This window comes from Mustela putorius, unplaced genomic scaffold, assembly GCF_011764305.1.
Source record: "Mustela putorius furo isolate JIRA1106 unplaced genomic scaffold, ASM1176430v1.1 tig00003972_pilon_pilon_pilon, whole genome shotgun sequence".
Lineage (NCBI taxonomy): Eukaryota > Metazoa > Chordata > Mammalia > Carnivora > Mustelidae > Mustela > Mustela putorius.
The window spans coordinates 11205878-11228853 of NW_025422115.1; the positions used below are offsets into that span (position 1 = coordinate 11205878).

General features: G+C 67.8%; 1 protein-coding gene, 2 long non-coding RNA genes and 14 other non-coding genes across 20 annotated transcripts in view; all 17 read left to right on the top strand.

Moving 5' to 3' along the window:
- LOC123389306 (translation initiation factor IF-2-like) overlaps positions 1-15405 on the top strand; it is a 19805-nt gene extending 4400 nt beyond the window's left edge. The window contains exons 1-12 of one of the 4 annotated variants that reach the window (XM_045070643.1): positions 5714-5812; positions 6944-7061; positions 7450-7494; positions 8638-8755; positions 9090-9188; positions 10317-10434; positions 10817-10861; positions 11995-12111; positions 12447-12545; positions 13675-13792; positions 14177-14221; positions 15358-15405. In XM_045070643.1, the coding sequence (XP_044926578.1) occupies positions 7036-7061; positions 7450-7494; positions 8638-8755; positions 9090-9188; positions 10317-10434; positions 10817-10861; positions 11995-12111; positions 12447-12517 (639 nt within the window). In that variant the 5' untranslated portion in view covers positions 5714-5812; positions 6944-7035 and the 3' untranslated portion in view covers positions 12518-12545; positions 13675-13792; positions 14177-14221; positions 15358-15405. Of the gene's footprint in view, positions 1-199; positions 318-700; positions 746-1885; positions 2004-2337; positions 2437-3567; positions 3686-4068; positions 4114-5259; positions 5378-5713; positions 5813-6943; positions 7062-7449; positions 7495-8637; positions 8756-9089; positions 9189-10316; positions 10435-10816; positions 10862-11994; positions 12112-12446; positions 12546-13674; positions 13793-14176; positions 14222-15357 lie in introns of those variants that run through there. The other 3 variants (XM_045070645.1, XM_045070646.1, XM_045070644.1) reach the window with 3 other exon arrangements.
- LOC123389345 lies at positions 370-450 on the top strand. Its single transcript, XR_006603956.1, has one exon. It is a non-coding gene; the product is annotated as a small nucleolar RNA SNORD115 (small nucleolar RNA).
- On the top strand, positions 2058-2138 carry LOC123389433. The gene has a single exon (XR_006604036.1). It is a non-coding gene; the product is annotated as a small nucleolar RNA SNORD115 (small nucleolar RNA).
- LOC123389346 lies at positions 3738-3818 on the top strand. Its single transcript, XR_006603957.1, has one exon. It is a non-coding gene; the product is annotated as a small nucleolar RNA SNORD115 (small nucleolar RNA).
- LOC123389435 lies at positions 5433-5513 on the top strand. Its single transcript, XR_006604037.1, has one exon. It is a non-coding gene; the product is annotated as a small nucleolar RNA SNORD115 (small nucleolar RNA).
- On the top strand, positions 7114-7197 carry LOC123389357. Its single transcript, XR_006603967.1, has one exon. It is a non-coding gene; the product is annotated as a small nucleolar RNA SNORD115 (small nucleolar RNA).
- LOC123389436 lies at positions 8810-8890 on the top strand. The gene has a single exon (XR_006604038.1). It is a non-coding gene; the product is annotated as a small nucleolar RNA SNORD115 (small nucleolar RNA).
- LOC123389347 lies at positions 10487-10567 on the top strand. The gene has a single exon (XR_006603958.1). It is a non-coding gene; the product is annotated as a small nucleolar RNA SNORD115 (small nucleolar RNA).
- On the top strand, positions 12166-12246 carry LOC123389437. The gene has a single exon (XR_006604039.1). It is a non-coding gene; the product is annotated as a small nucleolar RNA SNORD115 (small nucleolar RNA).
- Positions 13845-13925, top strand: LOC123389348. The gene has a single exon (XR_006603959.1). It is a non-coding gene; the product is annotated as a small nucleolar RNA SNORD115 (small nucleolar RNA).
- A 126-nt stretch (positions 15406-15531) lies between the features above and the next one.
- On the top strand, positions 15532-15612 carry LOC123389438. Its single transcript, XR_006604040.1, has one exon. It is a non-coding gene; the product is annotated as a small nucleolar RNA SNORD115 (small nucleolar RNA).
- Positions 15613-15832: 220 nt separating this feature from the next.
- On the top strand, positions 15833-17858 carry LOC123389310. Its single transcript, XR_006603903.1, has 3 exons — positions 15833-15913; positions 17041-17158; positions 17542-17858. It is a non-coding gene; the product is annotated as an uncharacterized LOC123389310 (long non-coding RNA).
- LOC123389349 lies at positions 17211-17291 on the top strand. The gene has a single exon (XR_006603960.1). It is a non-coding gene; the product is annotated as a small nucleolar RNA SNORD115 (small nucleolar RNA).
- An 874-nt stretch (positions 17859-18732) lies between the features above and the next one.
- On the top strand, positions 18733-22628 carry LOC123389321. The gene is made up of 6 exons (XR_006603927.1): positions 18733-18844; positions 19178-19276; positions 20405-20522; positions 20906-20950; positions 22084-22200; positions 22534-22628. It is a non-coding gene; the product is annotated as an uncharacterized LOC123389321 (long non-coding RNA).
- LOC123389439 lies at positions 18900-18980 on the top strand. Its single transcript, XR_006604041.1, has one exon. It is a non-coding gene; the product is annotated as a small nucleolar RNA SNORD115 (small nucleolar RNA).
- Positions 20575-20655, top strand: LOC123389350. The gene has a single exon (XR_006603961.1). It is a non-coding gene; the product is annotated as a small nucleolar RNA SNORD115 (small nucleolar RNA).
- On the top strand, positions 22255-22335 carry LOC123389440. Its single transcript, XR_006604042.1, has one exon. It is a non-coding gene; the product is annotated as a small nucleolar RNA SNORD115 (small nucleolar RNA).
- Positions 22629-22976: the final 348 nt, after the last annotated feature.

The following is a 22976-nucleotide window of genomic DNA, read 5'->3' on the forward strand; positions in this document are numbered from 1 at the left end:
TCTCCCTTGTTTGGGGATGCCCTGGTAAGGGCAGCTGGGGCCCTGGGCCCTGCTCCGTCGTCTCGCACATCAGCCATGCGTGGGTCGGCCGTATGCCCGGCCCCCACCGGCCAGGACGTTGGGAAAGGTAGCCCTCGGCCGTCCGGCCGGTGCCCCGGACCAGGGCTTTTGGACAGCTGGTCTCTGCGTCTCTCCTCAGAACCGCATCCACACGCGGGGAGATCGCCCGCACCAGCTCGTCTTGCCTGGCCCGGCCCTGCCCACAGGTCCAATGTCTCAGGACCCCGGCTCATGGCGCAGTCCTCCACGCAGCCCCGGTAAGCAGGTTCTGGGGGCGACGCGACCGCACGCATCGCCGCCAACCTGCTTGGGTCAATGATGACAACTCAAATGGTCTCGAAGAGCGATGATGACCTAAAAATCATGCTCAATAGGATTACGCTGAGGCCCAATGCAGGCGTCTGTGCCGGGATCAGCATCCCCCGGAGCCTCGGGGCCCTGGAGGGGCGCTGCCCTTGGGAGCTTGAGGCCAAGCATCCCCCGGGGATCCCTGCTCCTGCCCTGGAAAGCCCGTGCACGTCAGGGGCCCCTCGCGGTGTGGAGGCAGCCCACCCGGCCTAGAGACTGAATCCCCTCCCCTCCCCTGGACAGCTCCCTGGGAGCCATGCCTTAGGAACCCTTGTCTCCTTGTGTCTTGCAGCAGGCCTTGGGCGCCAGGTGGTAGGCGCGGCGTTGGCCACGACAGGTGAGTGGGAGACTCTGGGCCTGGCGGGAGACGGCAGGCGCCATGGGCGTCGTCCGCGAAGCCAGAGTCCCGGCACGGGGCTCTGGCTCCACCACTGAGCTACGGGTGGAGGCCCCCGTTGTCCACACAGCGTTGGCTTGCGCGTGATCAGGCTCCCTTGAGCCATCCCAGGTGCAGGGAACGCGAACGTTGGGCCGCGGGAACTGGCCGGGACTGGATCCCGGGGGGATGCCGCCATAGATCCGCGTGGCCCTGAGGCCTCCTTGGACCTCCCTTTGTGTCCTGTGCGCCCGTGAGGAGACGGGTCGGGAGACCCTTGGCGTCAGGGACTTCTGTCCCCCTCAGCGAGTGGCGGGTTGCTCGAGCCAACCCCAGCGCATGTTTCTTGGGGCTGGAGCGGGCAGAGCTCCTGCCCTAGGCACCAGACTCCCAAGGACTTTGGGAGCCTGGGAGGCTGCTGAAGTACAGCCCTCGATGTTTGCTTGGGCTGCCGATGGAGCATGGTTTGGCTGGACATGGGCAAGAATGGGCGAGCCCCAGGCCACAGCGGACATTGGGCGAGAGCCTGTCGGGCCAGGCCCCCAGAGGAGGGGCCGCCACGCGGGGGGAGACTCTGGACCCTGTTGCAGGGCGGGCATTGGTCCCCTGCCTTCCGCTGGCGGGAGACCGTGACCCGCGACTCCCTCTCCAGACGTGGACCGTCTGGGCATGGGGGCCAACGTTGGCTGCGAGTGCCAGCGCCCGGATGCACGGACGGCAGCCGGGCCAATCTGGGGTTGGCGTCTGCCTGGCCATAAGTTCTGGGGCCGCCCCCGTTGGCTCGGGGCCCGGGAGGCATCGGGAGGGGGGGGGGGGCACTCGATAACCTAGTGTTCCCGCCCACGTTCTGGGGCCTTTCTTAGCAAGGGGGTGGTTCCCACAGGGGCCCTGATCTCCACAGGTTCTGGAGGTTCCAGGGATGTACAGCGGCTCCCCGGGGCCCTTTTCCTTGCTTGCGGCGGCTCCGAGCCTTGGGTCGTTCGTTCCTCCACCCGCCTGGCCAGCAGCGGCCAGGGCTCCGGGCGTGACCGATCGTGGCCGCATGGGGCACGAGCCACAGAGCAGGCCGTTCTGACGGCTGGCCTCTCCCTCTGTCCTTAGAACCCCGTCCCCCAGGGAGGATCTCGCCTTGACGACCAAGTCTGGCTTCTCCCAGCCCCGCCCAAAGGGCCCGTGTCTCGGATCGCCGGGGCATGGCGCCGTCCCGACCGCTCCCTCGGTGAGGAGGGGTTCCGGGTGGGCAGGGACCTCACGCGTCGCCCCCGGCTTGCTTGGGTCAATGATGAGAACTCATATGGTCTCGAAGAGCGATGATGACCTAAAAATCATGCTCAATAGGATTACGCTGAGGCCCAGTGCAGGGGACCGTGCGGGGATCAGCAGCAGCCCCCAGACCCTCGGGGCATTTGAGGGCGCGCTGCAGCTGGGCGCTAGAGGAGAACGAACGCGCGAGCGTCTCCGCGCGTTGGGCCCGGAGCCTAGGCGCCTCTGCGCGTGCCCACGGGGGGTGTCCTGGCACTCAAGCCGGCCCACCGCCCCCATCCTCTTCCCAGGACAGCTCCCCGGGAGCCAGGGCTTCGCCATCCTCGTCCCCTCGTGTCCTTCGGCGGGCCTGGCCGGCTAGGTCCTCGGTGTGTCGACATGCAGCAGAGGTGAGCGGAAGCCTCTGGGCTCGGAGGGAGGCCCGAGACGCCTTGGGAAGCGGGTAGCCCAGCAGTGACTCTGCAGCAGGCCGTGGGCTTGGGGTGGCGGTCCTCGTGGTCCAGACGTCGTGGGCCACCCCGGGAGCGGGTGCCCTTGAGCCATCCCAGGGGCAGGGGACGCGAGCGTGGGGCCGGGCGGCTGGCAAGACCCGGAAAGCGCAGAGTGGCCGCCATAGGATCAGGAGACCCTGAGGCCCCCTGATCCATCTGGGCGTGTCTCGTGGGCCTACGGACGTAGTGGACGTGAGACTTGTGGTCTCAGAAGCTTCTGTGATCTTCTGCCACGGGGGGGGTGTTGCTCGAGGCCCGGGACTTGGCTTGTTTCCGCGGGCTGACGAGGCCTGAGCTCCTGCCCCACAGCGCAGACGCCCAAGGCGTTGGAGACCCCACCAGGCTGCTTGCGAAGAGCGCAAGAGGATTCCTTGTGCTCGCGCGACAGCCGGGTTCCACGGGGCTACGGGGCGGAATCTGCGAGGGCCAGGCCCTTGCAGCCATTGGGTCGGAGCCTCTCTCCGGAGGCTCTCAAGCACCGGGGACCGGGTCCTGACGAAGCGGCGCTGCACGGCGAGAGTCGGGTACCTCGCCCAGGGCAGCCGGTGGGTGGTGTGCCTGGCCGTAGTGGTGGACAGTGACCTGGCATTCAGAGCTCGGCCCTGGGGCAGCCGTGGGCCCGAGCCACCTTGGGCTTCCGGGGTAGGGGCTCCGATCCTTGGCTCCCAGGTGGGACCATGGGGGGGTGGGCGGCGTCCTGGCCAAAAGTCCCTGACCGCCCCCCTCGGCTCACGTGCAAGGGTGACAGCGGGGACACGCCAAAACCCTGTGCTCCGTGCCACGTTCACGGACCGTTCTGCCGACGGTGGTGCTGACACAGGGGCCTAGATCTCCCTTGTTTGGGGATGCCCTGGTAAGGGCAGCTGGGGCCCTGGGCCCTGCTCCGTCGTCTCGCACATCAGCCATGCGTGGGTCGGCCGTATGCCCGGCCCCCACCGGCCAGGACGTTGGGAAAGGTAGCCCTCGGCCGTCCGGCCGGTGCCCCCGGACCAGGGCTTTTGGACAGCTGGTCTCTGCGTCTCTCCTCAGAACCGCATCCACACGCGGGGAGATCGCCCGCACCAGCTCGTCTTGCCTGGCCCGGCCCTGCCCACAGGTCCAATGTCTCAGGACCCCGGCTCATGGCGCAGTCCTCCACGCAGCCCCGGTAAGCAGGTTCTGGGGGCGACGCGACCGCACGCATCGCCGCCAACCTGCTTGGGTCAATGATGACAACTCAAATGGTCTCGAAGAGCGATGATGACCTAAAAATCATGCTCAATAGGATTACGCTGAGGCCCAATGCAGGCGTCTGTGCCGGGATCAGCATCCCCCGGAGCCTCGGGGCCCTGGAGGGGCGCTGCCCTTGGGAGCTTGAGGCCAAGCATCCCCCGGGGATCCCTGCTCCTGCCCTGGAAAGCCCGTGCACGTCAGGGGCCCCTCGCGGTGTGGAGGCAGCCCACCCGGCCTAGAGACTGAATCCCCTCCCCTCCCCTGGACAGCTCCCTGGGAGCCATGCCTTAGGAACCCTTGTCTCCTTGTGTCTTGCAGCAGGCCTTGGGCGCCAGGTGGTAGGCGCGGCGTTGGCCACGACAGGTGAGTGGGAGACTCTGGGCCTGGCGGGAGACGGCAGGCGCCATGGGCGTCGTCCGCGAAGCCAGAGTCCCGGCACGGGGCTCTGGCTCCACCACTGAGCTACGGGTGGAGGCCCCCGTTGTCCACACAGCGTTGGCTTGCGCGTGATCAGGCTCCCTTGAGCCATCCCAGGTGCAGGGAACGCGAACGTTGGGCCGCGGGAACTGGCCGGGACTGGATCCCGGGGGGATGCCGCCATAGATCCGCGTGGCCCTGAGGCCTCCTTGGACCTCCCTTTGTGTCCTGTGCGCCCGTGAGGAGACGGGTCGGGAGACCCTTGGCGTCAGGGACTTCTGTCCCCCTCAGCGAGTGGCGGTTGCTCGAGCCAACCCCAGCGCATGTTTCTTGGGGCTGGAGCGGGCAGAGCTCCTGCCCTAGGCACCAGACTCCCAAGGACTTTGGGAGCCTGGGAGGCTGCTGAAGTACAGCCCTCGATGTTTGCTTGGGCTGCCGATGGAGCATGGTTTGGCTGGACATGGGCAAGAATGGGCGAGCCCCAGGCCACAGCGGACATTGGGCGAGAGCCTGTCGGGCCAGGCCCCCAGAGGAGGGGGCCGCCACGCGGGGAGACTCTGGACCCTGTTGCAGGGCGGGCATTGGTCCCCTGCCTTCCGCTGGCGGGAGACCGTGACCCGCGACTCCCTCTCCAGACGTGGACCGTCTGGGCATGGGGGCCAACGTTGGCTGCGAGTGCCAGCGCCCGGATGCACGGACGGCAGCCGGGCCAATCTGGGGTTGGCGTCTGCCTGGCCATAAGTTTCTGGGGCCGCCCCCGTTGGCTCGGGGCCCGGGAGGCATCGGGATCGGGGGGGGGGGGGGGGGGCACTCGATAACCTAGTGTTCCCGCCCACGTTCTGGGGCCTTTCTTAGCAAGGGGTGGTTCCCACAGGGGCCCTGATCTCCACAGGTTCTGGAGGTTCCAGGGATGTACAGCGGCTCCCCGGGGCCCTTTTCCTTGCTTGCGGCGGCTCCGAGCCTTGGGTCGTTCGTTCCTCCACCCGCCTGGCCAGCAGCGGCCAGGGCTCCGGGCGTGACCGATCGTGGCCGCATGGGGCACGAGCCACAGAGCAGGCCGTTCTGACGGCTGGCCTCTCCCTCTGTCCTTAGAACCCCGTCCCCCAGGGAGGATCTCGCCTTGACGACCAAGTCTGGCTTCTCCCAGCCCCGCCCAAAGGGCCCGTGTCTCGGATCGCCGGGGCATGGCGCCGTCCCGACCGCTCCCTCGGTGAGGAGGGGTTCCGGGTGGGCAGGGACCTCACGCGTCGCCCCCCGGCTTGCTTGGGTCAATGATGAGAACTCATATGGTCTCGAAGAGCGATGATGACCTAAAAATCATGCTCAATAGGATTACGCTGAGGCCCAGTGCAGGGGACCGTGCGGGGATCAGCAGCAGCCCCCAGACCCTCGGGGCATTTGAGGGCGCGCTGCAGCTGGGCGCTAGAGGAGAACGAACGCGCGAGCGTCTCCGCGCGTTGGGCCCGGAGCCTAGGCGCCTCTGCGCGCGTGCCCACGGGGGTGTCCTGGCACTCAAGCCGGCCCACCGCCCCCATCCTCTTCCCAGGACAGCTCCCCGGGAGCCAGGGCTTCGCCATCCTCGTCCCCTCGTGTCCTTCGGCGGGCCTGGCCGGCTAGGTCCTCGGTGTGTCGACATGCAGCAGAGGTGAGCGGAAGCCTCTGGGCTCGGAGGGAGGCCCGAGACGCCTTGGGAAGCGGGTAGCCCAGCAGTGACTCTGCAGCAGGCCGTGGGCTTGGGGTGGCGGTCCTCGTGGTCCAGACGTCGTGGGCCACCCCGGGAGCGGGTGCCCTTGAGCCATCCCAGGGGCAGGGGACGCGAGCGTGGGGCCGGGCGGCTGGCAAGACCCGGAAAGCGCAGAGTGGCCGCCATAGGATCAGGAGACCCTGAGGCCCCCTGATCCATCTGGGCGTGTCTCGTGGGCCTACGGACGTAGTGGACGTGAGACTTGTGGTCTCAGAAGCTTCTGTGATCTTCTGCCACGGGGTGTTGCTCGAGGCCCGGGACTTGGCTTGTTTCCGCGGGCTGACGAGGCCTGAGCTCCTGCCCCACAGCGCAGACGCCCAAGGCGTTGGAGACCCCACCAGGCTGCTTGCGAAGAGCGCAAGAGGATTCCTTGTGCTCGCGCGACAGCCGGGTTCCACGGGGCTACGGGGCGGAATCTGCGAGGGCCAGGCCCTTGCAGCCATTGGGTCGGAGCCTCTCTCCGGAGGCTCTCAAGCACCGGGGACCGGGTCCTGACGAAGCGGCGCTGCACGGCGAGAGTCGGGTACCTCGCCCAGGGCAGCCGGTGGGGTGGTGTGCCTGGCCGTAGTGGTGGACAGTGACCTGGCATTCAGAGCTCGGCCCTGGGGCAGCCGTGGGCCCGAGCCACCTTGGGCTTCCGGGGGGGTAGGGGCTCCGATCCTTGGCTCCCAGGTGGGACCATGGGTGGGTGGGCGGCGTCCTGGCCAAAAGTCCCTGACCGCCCCCCTCGGCTCACGTGCAAGGGAGACAGCGGGGACACGCCAAAAAACCTGTGCTCCGTGCCACGTTCACGGACCGTTCTGCCGACGGTGGTGCTGACACAGGGGCCTAGATCTCCCTTGTTTGGGGATGCCCTGGTAAGGGCAGCTGGGGCCCTGGGCCCTGCTCCGTCGTCTCGCACATCAGCCATGCGTGGGTCGGCCGTATGCCCGGCCCCCACCGGCCAGGACGTTGGGAAAGGTAGCCCTCGGCCGTCCGGCCGGTGCCCCGGACCAGGGCTTTTGGACAGCTGGTCTCTGCGTCTCTCCTCAGAACCGCATCCACACGCGGGGAGATCGCCCGCACCAGCTCGTCTTGCCTGGCCCGGCCCTGCCCACAGGTCCAATGTCTCAGGACCCCGGCTCATGGCGCAGTCCTCCACGCAGCCCCGGTAAGCAGGTTCTGGGGGCGACGCGACCGCACGCATCGCCGCCAACCTGCTTGGGTCAATGATGACAACTCAAATGGTCTCGAAGAGCGATGATGATGACCTAAAAATCATGCTCAATAGGATTACGCTGAGGCCCAATGCAGGCGTCTGTGCCGGGATCAGCATCCCCCGGAGCCTCGGGGCCCTGGAGGGGCGCTGCCCTTGGGAGCTTGAGGCCAAGCATCCCCCGGGGATCCCTGCTCCTGCCCTGGAAAGCCCGTGCACGTCAGGGGGGCCCCTCGCGGTGTGGAGGCAGCCCACCCGGCCTAGAGACTGAATCCCCTCCCCTCCCCTGGACAGCTCCCTGGGAGCCATGCCTTAGGAACCCTTGTCTCCTTGTGTCTTGCAGCAGGCCTTGGGCGCCAGGTGGTAGGCGCGGCGTTGGCCACGACAGGTGAGTGGGAGACTCTGGGCCTGGCGGGAGACGGCAGGCGCCATGGGCGTCGTCCGCGAAGCCAGAGTCCCGGCACGGGGCTCTGGCTCCACCACTGAGCTACGGGTGGAGGCCCCCGTTGTCCACACAGCGTTGGCTTGCGCGTGATCAGGGGCTCCCTTGAGCCATCCCAGGTGCAGGGAACGCGAACGTTGGGCCGCGGGAACTGGCCGGGACTGGATCCCGGGGGGATGCCGCCATAGATCCGCGTGGCCCTGAGGCCTCCTTGGACCTCCCTTTGTGTCCTGTGCGCCCGTGAGGAGACGGGTCGGGAGACCCTTGGCGTCAGGGACTTCTGTCCCCCTCAGCGAGTGGCGGTTGCTCGAGCCAACCCCAGCGCATGTTTCTTGGGGCTGGAGCGGGCAGAGCTCCTGCCCTAGGCACCAGACTCCCAAGGACTTTGGGAGCCTGGGAGGCTGCTGAAGTACAGCCCTCGATGTTTGCTTGGGCTGCCGATGGAGCATGGTTTGGCTGGACATGGGCAAGAATGGGCGAGCCCCAGGCCACAGCGGGACATTGGGCGAGAGCCTGTCGGGCCAGGCCCCCAGAGGAGGGGCCGCCACGCGGGGAGACTCTGGACCCTGTTGCAGGGCGGGCATTGGTCCCCTGCCTTCCGCTGGCGGGAGACCGTGACCCGCGACTCCCTCTCCAGACGTGGACCGTCTGGGCATGGGGGCCAACGTTGGCTGCGAGTGCCAGCGCCCGCCCGGATGCACGGACGGCAGCCGGGCCAATCTGGGGTTGGCGTCTGCCTGGCCATAAGTTCTGGGGCCGCCCCCGTTGGCTCGGGGGGCCCGGGAGGCATCGGGAGGGGGGGGGGCACTCGATAACCTAGTGTTCCCGCCCACGTTCTGGGGCCTTTCTTAGCAAGGGGTGGTTCCCACAGGGGCCCTGATCTCCACAGGTTCTGGAGGTTCCAGGGATGTACAGCGGCTCCCCGGGGCCCTTTTCCTTGCTTGCGGCGGCTCCGAGCCTTGGGTCGTTCGTTCCTCCACCCGCCTGGCCAGCAGCGGCCAGGGCTCCGGGCGTGACCGATCGTGGCCGCATGGGGCACGAGCCACAGAGCAGGCCGTTCTGACGGCTGGCCTCTCCCTCTGTCCTTAGAACCCCGTCCCCCAGGGAGGATCTCGCCTTGACGACCAAGTCTGGCTTCTCCCAGCCCCGCCCAAAGGGCCCGTGTCTCGGATCGCCGGGGCATGGCGCCGTCCCGACCGCTCCCTCGGTGAGGAGGGGTTCCGGGTGGGCAGGGACCTCACGCGTCGCCCCCGGCTTGCTTGGGTCAATGATGAGAACTCATATGGTCTCGAAGAGCGATGATGACCTAAAAATCATGCTCAATAGGATTACGCTGAGGCCCAGTGCAGGGGACCGTGCGGGGATCAGCAGCAGCCCCCAGACCCTCGGGGCATTTGAGGGCGCGCTGCAGCTGGGCGCTAGAGGAGAACGAAACGCGCGAGCGTCTCCGCGCGTTGGGCCCGGAGCCTAGGCGCCTCTGCGCGTGCCCACGGGGGTGTCCTGGCACTCAAGCCGGCCCACCGCCCCCATCCTCTTCCCAGGACAGCTCCCCGGGAGCCAGGGCTTCGCCATCCTCGTCCCCTCGTGTCCTTCGGCGGGCCTGGCCGGCTAGGTCCTCGGTGTGTCGACATGCAGCAGAGGTGAGCGGAAGCCTCTGGGCTCGGAGGGAGGCCCGAGACGCCTTGGGAAGCGGGTAGCCCAGCAGTGACTCTGCAGCAGGCCGTGGGCTTGGGGTGGCGGTCCTCGTGGTCCAGACGTCGTGGGCCACCCCGGGAGCGGGTGCCCTTGAGCCATCCCCCAGGGGCAGGGGACGCGAGCGTGGGGCCGGGCGGCTGGCAAGACCCGGAAAGCGCAGAGTGGCCGCCATAGGATCAGGAGACCCTGAGGCCCCCTGATCCATCTGGGCGTGTCTCGTGGGCCTACGGACGTAGTGGACGTGAGACTTGTGGTCTCAGAAGCTTCTGTGATCTTCTGCCACGGGGTGTTGCTCGAGGCCCGGGACTTGGCTTGTTTCCGCGGGCTGACGAGGCCTGAGCTCCTGCCCCACAGCGCAGACGCCCAAGGCGTTGGAGACCCCACCAGGCTGCTTGCGAAGAGCGCAAGAGGATTCCTTGTGCTCGCGCGACAGCCGGGTTCCACGGGGCTACGGGGCGGAATCTGCGAGGGCCAGGCCCTTGCAGCCATTGGGTCGGAGCCTCTCTCCGGAGGCTCTCAAGCACCGGGGACCGGGTCCTGACGAAGCGGCGCTGCACGGCGAGAGTCGGGTACCTCGCCCAGGGCAGCCGGTGGGTGGTGTGCCTGGCCGTAGTGGTGGACAGTGACCTGGCATTCAGAGCTCGGCCCTGGGGCAGCCGTGGGCCCGAGCCACCTTGGGCTTCCGGGGTAGGGGCTCCGATCCTTGGCTCCCAGGTGGGACCATGGGGGGGTGGGCGGCGTCCTGGCCAAAAGTCCCTGACCGCCCCCCTCGGCTCACGTGCAAGGGTGACAGCGGGGACACGCCAAAACCCTGTGCTCCGTGCCACGTTCACGGACCGTTCTGCCGACGGTGGTGCTGACACAGGGGCCTAGATCTCCCTTGTTTGGGGATGCCCTGGTAAGGGCAGCTGGGGCCCTGGGCCCTGCTCCGTCGTCTCGCACATCAGCCATGCGTGGGTCGGCCGTATGCCCGGCCCCCACCGGCCAGGACGTTGGGAAAGGTAGCCCTCGGCCGTCCGGCCGGTGCCCCGGACCAGGGCTTTTGGACAGCTGGTCTCTGCGTCTCTCCTCAGAACCGCATCCACACGCGGGGAGATCGCCCGCACCAGCTCGTCTTGCCTGGCCCGGCCCTGCCCACAGGTCCAATGTCTCAGGACCCCGGCTCATGGCGCAGTCCTCCACGCAGCCCCGGTAAGCAGGTTCTGGGGGCGACGCGACCGCACGCATCGCCGCCAACCTGCTTGGGTCAATGATGACAACTCAAATGGTCTCGAAGAGCGATGATGACCTAAAAATCATGCTCAATAGGATTACGCTGAGGCCCAATGCAGGCGTCTGTGCCGGGATCAGCATCCCCCGGAGCCTCGGGGCCCTGGAGGGGCGCTGCCCTTGGGAGTTGAGGCCAAGCATCCCCCGGGGATCCCTGCTCCTGCCCTGGAAAGCCCGTGCACGTCAGGGGCCCCTCGCGGTGTGGAGGCAGCCCACCCGGCCTAGAGACTGAATCCCCTCCCCTCCCCTGGACAGCTCCCTGGGAGCCATGCCTTAGGAACCCTTGTCTCCTTGTGTCTTGCAGCAGGCCTTGGGCGCCAGGTGGTAGGCGCGGCGTTGGCCACGACAGGTGAGTGGGAGACTCTGGGCCTGGCGGGAGACGGCAGGCGCCATGGGCGTCGTCCGCGAAGCCAGAGTCCCGGCACGGGGCTCTGGCTCCACCACTGAGCTACGGGTGGAGGCCCCCGTTGTCCACACAGCGTTGGCTTGCGCGTGATCAGGCTCCCTTGAGCCATCCCAGGTGCAGGGAACGCGAACGTTGGGCCGCGGGAACTGGCCGGGACTGGATCCCGGGGGGATGCCGCCATAGATCCGCGTGGCCCTGAGGCCTCCTTGGACCTCCCTTTGTGTCCTGTGCGCCCGTGAGGAGACGGGTCGGGAGACCCTTGGCGTCAGGGACTTCTGTCCCCCTCAGCGAGTGGCGGTTGCTCGAGCCAACCCCAGCGCATGTTTCTTGGGGCTGGAGCGGGCAGAGCTCCTGCCCTAGGCACCAGACTCCCAAGGACTTTGGGAGCCTGGGAGGCTGCTGAAGTACAGCCCTCGATGTTTGCTTGGGCTGCCGATGGAGCATGGTTTGGCTGGACATGGGCAAGAATGGGCGAGCCCCAGGCCACAGCGGACATTGGGCGAGAGCCTGTCGGGCCAGGCCCCCAGAGGAGGGGCCGCCACGCGGGGAGACTCTGGACCCTGTTGCAGGGCGGGCATTGGTCCCCTGCCTTCCGCTGGCGGGAGACCGTGACCCGCGACTCCCTCTCCAGACGTGGACCGTCTGGGCATGGGGGCCAACGTTGGCTGCGAGTGCCAGCGCCCGGATGCACGGACGGCAGCCGGGCCAATCTGGGGTTGGCGTCTGCCTGGCCATAAGTTCTGGGGCCGCCCCCGTTGGCTCGGGGCCCGGCAGGCATCGGGAGGGGGGGGGCACTCGATAACCTAGTGTTCCCGCCCACGTTCTGGGGCCTTTCTTAGCAAGGTGTGGTTCCCACAGGGGCCCTGATCTCCACAGGTTCTGGAGGTTCCAGGGATGTACAGCGGCTCCCCGGGGCCCTTTTCCTTGCTTGCGGCGGCTCCGAGCCTTGGGTCGTTCGTTCCTCCACCCGCCTGGCCAGCAGCGGCCAGGGCTCCGGGCGTGACCGATCGTGGCCGCATGGGGCACGAGCCACAGAGCAGGCCGTTCTGACGGCTGGCCTCTCCCTCTGTCCTTAGAACCCCGACCCCAGGGAGGATCTCGCCTTGACGACCAAGTCTGGCTTCTCCCAGCCCCGCCCAAAGGGCCCGTGTCTCGGATCGCCGGGGCATGGCGCCGTCCCGACCGCTCCCTCGGTGAGGAGTGGTTCCGGGTGGGCAGGGACCTCACGCGTCGCCCCCGGCTTGCTTGGGTCAATGATGAGAACTCATATGGTCTCGAAGAGCGATGATGACCTAAAAATCATGCTCAATAGGATTACGCTGAGGCCCAGTGCAGGGGACCGTGCGGGGATCAGCAGCAGCCCCCAGACCCTCGGGGCATTTGAGGGCGCGCTGCAGCTGGGCGCTAGAGGAGAACGAACGCGCGAGCGTCTCCGCGCGTTGGGCCCGGAGCCTAGGCGCCTCTGCGCGTGCCCACGGGGGGGTGTCCTGGCACTCAAGCCGGCCCACCGCCCCCATCCTCTTCCCAGGACAGCTCCCCGGGAGCCAGGGCTTCGCCATCCTCGTCCCCTCGTGTCCTTCGGCGGGCCTGGCCGGCTAGGTCCTCGGTGTGTCGACATGCAGCAGAGGTGAGCGGAAGCCTCTGGGCTCGGAGGGAGGCCCGAGACGCCTTGGGAAGCGGGTAGCCCAGCAGTGACTCTGCAGCAGGCCGTGGGCTTGGGGTGGCGGTCCTCGTGGTCCAGACGTCGTGGGCCACCCCGGGAGCGGGTGCCCTTGAGCCATCCCAGGGGCAGGGGACGCGAGCGTGGGGCCGGGCGGCTGGCAAGACCCGGAAAGCGCAGAGTGGCCGCCATAGGATCAGGAGACCCTGAGGCCCCCTGATCCATCTGGGCGTGTCTCGTGGGCCTACGGACGTAGTGGACGTGAGACTTGTGGTCTCAGAAGCTTCTGTGATCTTCTGCCCACGGGGGTGTTGCTCGAGGCCCGGGACTTGGCTTGTTTCCGCGGGCTGACGAGGCCTGAGCTCCTGCCCCACAGCGCAGACGCCCAAGGCGTTGGAGACCCCACCAGGCTGCTTGCGAAGAGCGCAAGAGGATTCCTTGTGCTCGCGCGACAGCCGGGTTCCACGGGGCTACGGGGCGGAATCTGCGAGGGCCAGGCCCTTGCAGCCATTGGGTCGGAGCCTCTCTCCGGAGGCTCTCAAGCACCGGGGACCGGGTCCTGACGAAGCGGCGCTGCACGGCGAGAGTCGGGGGTACCTCGCCCAGGGCAGCCGGTGGGTGGTGTGCCTGGCCGTAGTGGTGGACAGTGACCTGGCATTCAGAGCTCGGCCCTGGGGCAGCCGTGGGCCCGAGCCACCTTGGGCTTCCGGGGTAGGGGCTCCGATCCTTGGCTCCCAGGTGGGACCATGGGGGGGTGGGCGGCGTCCTGGCCAAAAGTCCCTGACCGCCCCCCTCGGCTCACGTGCAAGGGTGACAGCGGGGACACGCCAAAACCCTGTGCTCCGTGCCACGTTCACGGACGTTCTGCCGACGGTGGTGCTGACACAGGGGCCTAGATCTCCCTTGTTTGGGGATGCCCTGGTAAGGGCAGCTGGGGCCCTGGGCCCTGCTCCGTCGTCTCGCACATCAGCCATGCGTGGGTCGGCCGTATGCCCGGCCCCCACCGGCCAGGACGTTGGGAAAGGTAGCCCTCGGCCGTCCGGCCGGTGCCCCGGACCAGGGCTTTTGGACAGCTGGTCTCTGCGTCTCTCCTCAGAACCGCATCCACACGCGGGGAGATCGCCCGCACCAGCTCGTCTTGCCTGGCCCGGCCCTGCCCACAGGTCCAATGTCTCAGGACCCCGGCTCATGGCGCAGTCCTCCACGCAGCCCCGGTAAGCAGGTTCTGGGGGCGACGCGACCGCACGCATCGCCGCCAACCTGCTTGGGTCAATGATGACAACTCAAATGGTCTCGAAGAGCGATGATGACCTAAAAATCATGCTCAATAGGATTACGCTGAGGCCCAATGCAGGCGTCTGTGCCGGGATCAGCATCCCCCGGAGCCTCGGGGCCCTGGAGGGGCGCTGCCCTTGGGAGCTTGAGGCCAAGCATCCCCCGGGGATCCCTGCTCCTGCCCTGGAAAGCCCGTGCACGTCAGGGCCCCCCTCGCGGTGTGGAGGCAGCCCACCCGGCCTAGAGACTGAATCCCCTCCCCTCCCCTGGACAGCTCCCTGGGAGCCATGCCTTAGGAACCCTTGTCTCCTTGTGTCTTGCAGCAGGCCTTGGGCGCCAGGTGGTAGGCGCGGCGTTGGCCACGACAGGTGAGTGGGAGACTCTGGGCCTGGCGGGGAGACGGCAGGCGCCATGGGCGTCGTCCGCGAAGCCAGAGTCCCGGCACGGGGCTCTGGCTCCACCACTGAGCTACGGGTGGAGGCCCCCGTTGTCCACACAGCGTTGGCTTGCGCGTGATCAGGCTCCCTTGAGCCATCCCAGGTGCAGGGAACGCGAACGTTTGGGCCGCGGGAACTGGCCGGGACTGGATCCCGGGGGGATGCCGCCATAGATCCGCGTGGCCCTGAGGCCTCCTTGGACCTCCCTTTGTGTCCTGTGCGCCCGTGAGGAGACGGGTCGGGAGACCCTTGGCGTCAGGGACTTCTGTCCCCCTCAGCGAGTGGCGGTTGCTCGAGCCAACCCCAGCGCATGTTTCTTGGGGCTGGAGCGGGCAGAGCTCCTGCCCTAGGCACCAGACTCCCAAGGACTTTGGGAGCCTGGGAGGCTGCTGAAGTACAGCCCTCGATGTTTGCTTGGGCTGCCGATGGAGCATGGTTTGGCTGGACATGGGCAAGAATGGGCGAGCCCCAGGCCACAGCGGGCATTGGGCGAGAGCCTGTCGGGCCAGGCCCCCAGAGGAGGGGCCGCCACGCGGGGAGACTCTGGACCCTGTTGCAGGGCGGGCATTGGTCCCCTGCCTTCCGCTGGCGGGAGACCGTGACCCGCGACTCCCTCTCCAGACGTGGACCGTCTGGGCATGGGGGCCAACGTTGGCTGCGAGTGCCAGCGCCCGGATGCACGGACGGCAGCCGGGCCAATCTGGGGTTGGCGTCTGCCTGGCCATAAGTTCTGGGGCCGCCCCCGTTGGCTCGGGGCCCGGGAGGCATCGGGAGGGGGGGGGGCACTCGATAACCTAGTGTTCCCGCCCACGTTCTGGGGCCTTTCTTAGCAAGGGGTGGTTCCCACAGGGGCCCTGATCTCCACAGGTTCTGGAGGTTCCAGGGATGTACAGCGGCTCCCCGGGGCCCTTTTCCTTGCTTGCGGCGGCTCCGAGCCTTGGGTCGTTCGTTCCTCCACCCGCCTGGCCAGCAGCGGCCAGGGCTCCGGGCGTGACCGATCGTGGCCGCATGGGGCACGAGCCACAGAGCAGGCCGTTCTGACGGCTGGCCTCTCCCTCTGTCCTTAGAACCCCGTCCCCCAGGGAGGATCTCGCCTTGACGACCAAGTCTGGCTTTCTCCCAGCCCCGCCCAAAGGGCCCGTGTCTCGGATCGCCGGGGCATGGCGCCGTCCCGACCGCTCCCCTCGGTGAGGAGGGGTTCCGGGTGGGCAGGGACCTCACGCGTCGCCCCCGGCTTGCTTGGGTCAATGATGAGAACTCATATGGTCTCGAAGAGCGATGATGACCTAAAAATCATGCTCAATAGGATTACGCTGAGGCCCAGTGCAGGGGACCGTGCGGGGATCAGCAGCAGCAGCCCCCAGACCCTCGGGGCATTTGAGGGCGCGCTGCAGCTGGGCGCTAGAGGAGAACGAACGCGCGAGCGTCTCCGCGCGTTGGGCCCGGAGCCTAGGCGCCTCTGCGCGTGCCCACGGGGGTGTCCTGGCACTCAAGCCGGCCCACCGCCCCCATCCTCTTCCCAGGACAGCTCCCCGGGAGCCAGGGCTTTCGCCATCCTCGTCCCCTCGTGTCCTTCGGCGGGCCTGGCCGGCTAGGTCCTCGGTGTGTCGACATGCAGCAGAGGTGAGCGGAAGCCTCTGGGCTCGGAGGGAGGCCCGAGACGCCTTGGGAAGCGGGTAGCCCAGCAGTGACTCTGCAGCAGGCCGTGGGCTTGGGGTGGCGGTCCTCGTGGTCCAGACGTCGTGGGCCACCCCGGGAGCGGGTGCCCTTGAGCCATCCCAGGGGCAGGGGACGCGAGCGTGGGGCCGGGCGGCTGGCAAGACCCGGAAAGCGCAGAGTGGCCGCCATAGGATCAGGAGACCCTGAGGCCCCCTGATCCATCTGGGCGTGTCTCGTGGGCCTACGGACGTAGTGGACGTGAGACTTGTGGTCTCAGAAGCTTCTGTGATCTTCTGCCACGGGGTGTTGCTCGAGGCCCGGGACTTGGCTTGTTTCCGCGGGCTGACGAGGCCTGAGCTCCTGCCCCACAGCGCAGACGCCCAAGGCGTTGGAGACCCCACCAGGCTGCTTGCGAAGAGCGCAAGAGGATTCCTTGTGCTCGCGCGACAGCCGGGTTCCACGGGGCTACGGGGCGGAATCTGCGAGGGCCAGGCCCTTGCAGCCATTGGGTCGGGAGCCTCTCTCCGGAGGCTCTCAAGCACCGGGGACCGGGTCCTGACGAAGCGGCGCTGCACGGCGAGAGTCGGGTACCTCGCCCAGGGCAGCCGGGGGGTGGTGTGCCTGGCCGTAGTGGTGGACAGTGACCTGGCATTCAGAGCTCGGCCCTGGGGCAGCCGTGGGCCCGAGCCACCTTGGGCTTCCGGGGTAGGGGCTCCGATCCTTGGCTCCCAGGTGGGACCATGGGGGGGTGGGCGGCGTCCTGGCCAAAAGTCCCTGACCGCCCCCCTCGGCTCACGTGCAAGGGTGACAGCGGGGACACGCCAAAACCCTGTGCTCCGTGCCACGTTCACGGACCGTTCTGCCGACGGTGGTGCTGACACAGGGGCCTAGATCTCCCTTGTTTGGGGATGCCCTGGTAAGGGCAGCTGGGGCCCTGGGCCCTGCTCCGTCGTCTCGCACATCAGCCATGCGTGGGTCGGCCGTATGCCCGGCCCCCACCGGCCAGGACGTTGGGAAAGGTAGCCCTCGGCCGTCCGGCCGGTGCCCCGGACCAGGGCTTTTGGACAGCTGGTCTCTGCGTCTCTCCTCAGAACCGCATCCACACGCGGGGAGATCGCCCGCACCAGCTCGTCTTGCCTGGCCCGGCCCTGCCCACAGGTCCAATGTCTCAGGACCCCGGCTCATGGCGCAGTCCTCCACGCAGCCCCGGTAAGCAGGTTCTGGGGGCGACGCGACCGCACGCATCGCCGCCAACCTGCTTGGGTCAATGATGACAACTCAAATGGTCTCGAAGAGCGATGATGACCTAAAAATCATGCTCAATAGGATTACGCTGAGGCCCAATGCAGGCGTCTGTGCCGGGATCAGCATCCCCCGGAGCCTCGGGGCCCTGGAGGGGCGCTGCCCTTGGGAGCTTGAGGCCAAGCATCCCCCGGGGATCCCTGCTCCTGCCCTGGAAAGCCCGTGCACGTCAGGGGCCCCTCGCGGTGTGGAGGCAGCCCACCCGGCCTAGAGACTGAATCCCCTCCCCTCCCCTGGACAGCTCCCTGGGAGCCATGCCTTAGGAACCCTTGTCTCCTTGTGTCTTGCAGCAGGCCTTGGGCGCCAGGTGGTAGGCGCGGCGTTGGCCACGACAGGTGAGTGGGAGACTCTGGGCCTGGCGGGAGACGGCAGGCGCCATGGGCGTCGTCCGCGAAGCCAGAGTCCCGGCACGGGGCTCTGGCTCCACCACTGAGCTACGGGTGGAGGCCCCCGTTGTCCACACAGCGTTGGCTTGCGCGTGATCAGGCTCCCTTGAGCCATCCCAGGTGCAGGGAACGCGAACGTTGGGCCGCGGGAACTGGCCGGGACTGGATCCCGGGGGGATGCCGCCATAGATCCGCGTGGCCCTGAGGCCTCCTTGGACCTCCCTTTGTGTCCTGTGCGCCCCCGTGAGGAGACGGGTCGGGAGACCCTTGGCGTCAGGGACTTCTGTCCCCCTCAGCGAGTGGCGGTTGCTCGAGCCAACCCCAGCGCATGTTTCTTGGGGCTGGAGCGGGCAGAGCTCCTGCCCTAGGCACCAGACTCCCAAGGACTTTGGGAGCCTGGGAGGCTGCTGAAGTACAGCCCTCGATGTTTGCTTGGGCTGCCGATGGAGCATGGTTTGGCTGGACATGGGCAAGAATGGGCGAGCCCCAGGCCACAGCGGGCATTGGGCGAGAGCCTGTCGGGCCAGGCCCCCAGAGGAGGGGCCGCCACGCGGGGAGACTCTGGACCCTGTTGCAGGGCGGGCATTGGTCCCCTGCCTTCCGCTGGCGGGAGACCGTGACCCGCGACTCCCTCTCCAGACGTGGACCGTCTGGGCATGGGGGCCAACGTTGGCTGCGAGTGCCAGCGCCCGGATGCACGGACGGCAGCCGGGCCAATCTGGGGTTGGCGTCTGCCTGGCCATAAGTTCTGGGGGGCCGCCCCCGTTGGCTCGGGGCCCGGGAGGCATCGGGAGGGGGGGGGGGCACTCGATAACCTAGTGTTCCCGCCCACGTTCTGGGGCCTTTCTTAGCAAGGGGTGGTTCCCACAGGGGCCCTGATCTCCACAGGTTCTGGAGGTTCCAGGGATGTACAGCGGCTCCCCGGGGCCCTTTTCCTTGCTTGCGGCGGCTCCGAGCCTTGGGTCGTTCGTTCCTCCACCCGCCTGGCCAGCAGCGGCCAGGGCTCCGGGCGTGACCGATCGTGGCCGCATGGGGCACGAGCCACAGAGCAGGCCGTTCTGACGGCTGGCCTCTCCCTCTGTCCTTAGAAACCCCGTCCCCCAGGGAGGATCTCGCCTTGACGACCAAGTCTGGCTTCTCCCAGCCCCGCCCAAAGGGCCCGTGTCTCGGATCGCCGGGGCATGGCGCCGTCCCGACCGCTCCCTCGGTGAGGAGGGGTTTCCGGGTGGGCAGGGACCTCACGCGTCGCCCCCGGCTTGCTTGGGTCAATGATGAGAACTCATATGGTCTCGAAGAGCGATGATGACCTAAAAATCATGCTCAATAGGATTACGCTGAGGCCCAGTGCAGGGGACCGTGCGGGGATCAGCAGCAGCCCCCAGACCCTCGGGGCATTTGAGGGCGCGCTGCAGCTGGGCGCTAGAGGAGAACGAACGCGCGAGCGTCTCCGCGCGTTGGGCCCGGAGCCTAGGCGCCTCTGCGCGTGCCCACGGGGGGTCCTGGCACTCAAGCCGGCCCACCGCCCCCATCCTCTTCCCAGGACAGCTCCCCGGGAGCCAGGGCTTCGCCATCCTCGTCCCCTCGTGTCCTTCGGCGGGCCTGGCCGGCTAGGTCCTCGGTGTGTCGACATGCAGCAGAGGTGAGCGGAAGCCTCTGGGCTCGGAGGGAGGCCCGAGACGCCTTGGGAAGCGGGTAGCCCAGCAGTGACTCTGCAGCAGGCCGTGGGCTTGGGGTGGCGGTCCTCGTGGTCCAGACGTCGTGGGCCACCCCGGGAGCGGGTGCCCTTGAGCCATCCCAGGGGCAGGGGACGCGAGCGTGGGGCCGGGCGGCTGGCAAGACCCGGAAAGCGCAGAGTGGCCGCCATAGGATCAGGAGACCCTGAGGCCCCCTGATCCATCTGGGCGTGTCTCGTGGGCCTACGGACGTAGTGGACGTGAGACTTGTGGTCTCAGAAGCTTCTGTGATCTTCTGCCACGGGGTGTTGCTCGAGGCCCGGGACTTGGCTTGTTTCCGCGGGCTGACGAGGCCTGAGCTCCTGCCCCACAGCGCAGACGCCCAAGGCGTTGGAGACCCCACCAGGCTGCTTGCGAAGAGCGCAAGAGGATTCCTTGTGCTCGCGCGACAGCCGGGTTCCACGGGGCTACGGGGCGGAATCTGCGAGGGCCAGGCCCTTGCAGCCATTGGGTCGGAGCCTCTCTCCGGAGGCTCTCAAGCACCGGGGACCGGGTCCTGACGAAGCGGCGCTGCACGGCGAGAGTCGGGTACCTCGCCCAGGGCAGCCGGTGGGTGGTGTGCCTGGCCGTAGTGGTGGACAGTGACCTGGCATTCAGAGCTCGGCCCTGGGGCAGCCGTGGGCCCGAGCCACCTTGGGCTTCCGGGGTAGGGGCTCCGATCCTTGGCTCCCAGGTGGGACCATGGGGGGGGGTGGGCGGCGTCCTGGCCAAAAGTCCCTGACCGCCCCCCTCGGCTCACGTGCAAGGGTGACAGCGGGGACACGCCAAAACCCTGTGCTCCGTGCCACGTTCACGGACCGTTCTGCCGACGGTGGTGCTGACACAGGGGCCTAGATCTCCCTTGTTTGGGGATGCCCTGGTAAGGGCAGCTGGGGCCCTGGGCCCTGCTCCGTCGTCTCGCACATCAGCCATGCGTGGGTCGGCCGTATGCCCGGCCCCCACCGGCCAGGACGTTGGGAAAGGTAGCCCTCGGCCGTCCGGCCGGTGCCCCGGACCAGGGCTTTTGGACAGCTGGTCTCTGCGTCTCTCCTCAGAACCGCATCCACACGCGGGGAGATCGCCCGCACCAGCTCGTCTTGCCTGGCCCGGCCCTGCCCACAGGTCCAATGTCTCAGGACCCCGGCTCATGGCGCAGTCCTCCACGCAGCCCCGGTAAGCAGGTTCTGGGGGCGACGCGACCGCACGCATCGCCGCCAACCTGCTTGGGTCAATGATGACAACTCAAATGGTCTCGAAGAGCGATGATGACCTAAAAATCATGCTCAATAGGATTACGCTGAGGCCCAATGCAGGCGTCTGTGCCGGGATCAGCATCCCCCGGAGCCTCGGGGCCCTGGAGGGGCGCTGCCCTTGGGAGCTTGAGGCCAAGCATCCCCCGGGGATCCCTGCTCCTGCCCTGGAAAGCCCGTGCACGTCAGGGGCCCCTCGCGGTGTGGAGGCAGCCCACCCGGCCTAGAGACTGAATCCCCTCCCCTCCCCTGGACAGCTCCCTGGGAGCCATGCCTTAGGAACCCTTGTCTCCTTGTGTCTTGCAGCAGGCCTTGGGCGCCAGGTGGTAGGCGCGGCGTTGGCCACGACAGGTGAGTGGGAGACTCTGGGCCTGGCGGGAGACGGCAGGCGCCATGGGCGTCGTCCGCGAAGCCAGAGTCCCGGCACGGGGCTCTGGCTCCACCACTGAGCTACGGGTGGAGGCCCCCGTTGTCCACACAGCGTTGGCTTGCGCGTGATCAGGCTCCCTTGAGCCATCCCAGGTGCAGGGAACGCGAACGTTGGGCCGCGGGAACTGGCCGGGACTGGATCCCGGGGGGATGCCGCCATAGATCCGCGTGGCCCTGAGGCCTCCTTGGACCTCCGTTTGTGTCCTGTGCGCCCGTGAGGAGACGGGTCGGGAGACCCTTGGCGTCAGGGACTTCTGTCCCCCTCAGCGAGTGGCGGTTGCTCGAGCCAACCCCAGCGCATGTTTCTTGGGGCTGGAGCGGGCAGAGCTCCTGCCCTAGGCACCAGACTCCCAAGGACTTTGGGAGCCTGGGAGGCTGCTGAAGTACAGCCCTCGATGTTTGCTTGGGCTGCCGATGGAGCATGGTTTGGCTGGACATGGGCAAGAATGGGCGAGCCCCAGGCCACAGCGGGCATTGGGCGAGAGCCTGTCGGGCCAGGCCCCCAGAGGAGGGGCCGCCACGCGGGGAGACTCTGGACCCTGTTGCAGGGCGGGCATTGGTCCCCTGCCTTCCGCTGGCGGGAGACCGTGACCCGCGACTCCCTCTCCAGACGTGGACCGTCTGGGCATGGGGGCCAACGTTGGCTGCGAGTGCCAGCGCCCGGATGCACGGACGGCAGCCGGGCCAATCTGGGGTTGGCGTCTGCCTGGCCATAAGTTCTGGGGCCGCCCCCGTTGGCTCGGGGCCCGGGAGGCATGGGGAGGGGGGGGGCACTCGATAACCTAGTGTTCCCGCCCACATTCTGGGGCCTTTCTTAGCAAGGGGTGGTTCCCACAGGGGCCCTGATCTCCACAGGTTCTGGAGGTTCCAGGGATGTACAGCGGCTCCCCGGGGCCCTTTTCCTTGCTTGCGGCGGCTCCGAGCCTTGGGTCGTTCGTTCCTCCACCCGCCTGGCCAGCAGCGGCCAGGGCTCCGGGCGTGACCGATCGTGGCCGCATGGGGCACGAGCCACAGAGCAGGCCGTTCTGACGGCTGGCCTCTCCCTCTGTCCTTAGAACCCCGCCCCCAGGGAGGATCTCGCCTTGACGACCAAGTCTGGCTTCTCCCAGCCCCGCCCAAAGGGCCCGTGTCTCGGATCGCCGGGGCATGGCGCCGTCCCGACCGCCCCCTCGGTGAGGAGGGGTTCCGGGTGGGCAGGGACCTCACGCGTCGCCCCCGGCTTGCTTGGGTCAATGATGAGAACTCATATGGTCTCGAAGAGCGATGATGACCTAAAAATCATGCTCAATAGGATTACGCTGAGGCCCAGTGCAGGGGACCGTGCGGGGATCAGCAGCAGCCCCCAGACCCTCGGGGCATTTGAGGGCGCGCTGCAGCTGGGCGCTAGAGGAGAACGAACGCGCGAGCGTCTCCGCGCGTTGGGCCCGGAGCCTAGGCGCCTCTGCGCGTGCCCACGGGGGTGTCCTGGCACTCGAGCCGGCCCACCGCCCCCATCCTCTTCCCAGGACAGCTCCCCGGGAGCCAGGGCTTCGCCATCCTCGTCCCCTCGTGTCCTTCGGCGGGCCTGGCCGGCTAGGTCCTCGGTGTGTCGACATGCAGCAGAGGTGAGCGGAAGCCTCTGGGCTCGGAGGGAGGCCCGAGACGCCTTGGGAAGCGGGTAGCCCAGCAGTGACTCTGCAGCAGGCCGTGGGCTTGGGGTGGCGGTCCTCGTGGTCCAGACGTCGTGGGCCACCCCGGGAGCGGGTGCCCTTGAGCCATCCCAGGGGCAGGGGGACGCGAGCGTGGGGCCGGGCGGCTGGCAAGACCCGGAAAGCGCAGAGTGGCCGCCATAGGATCAGGAGACCCTGAGGCCCCCTGATCCATCTGGGCGTGTCTCGTGGGCCTACGGACGTAGTGGACGTGAGACTTGTGGTCTCAGAAGCTTCTGTGATCTTCTGCCACGGGGTGT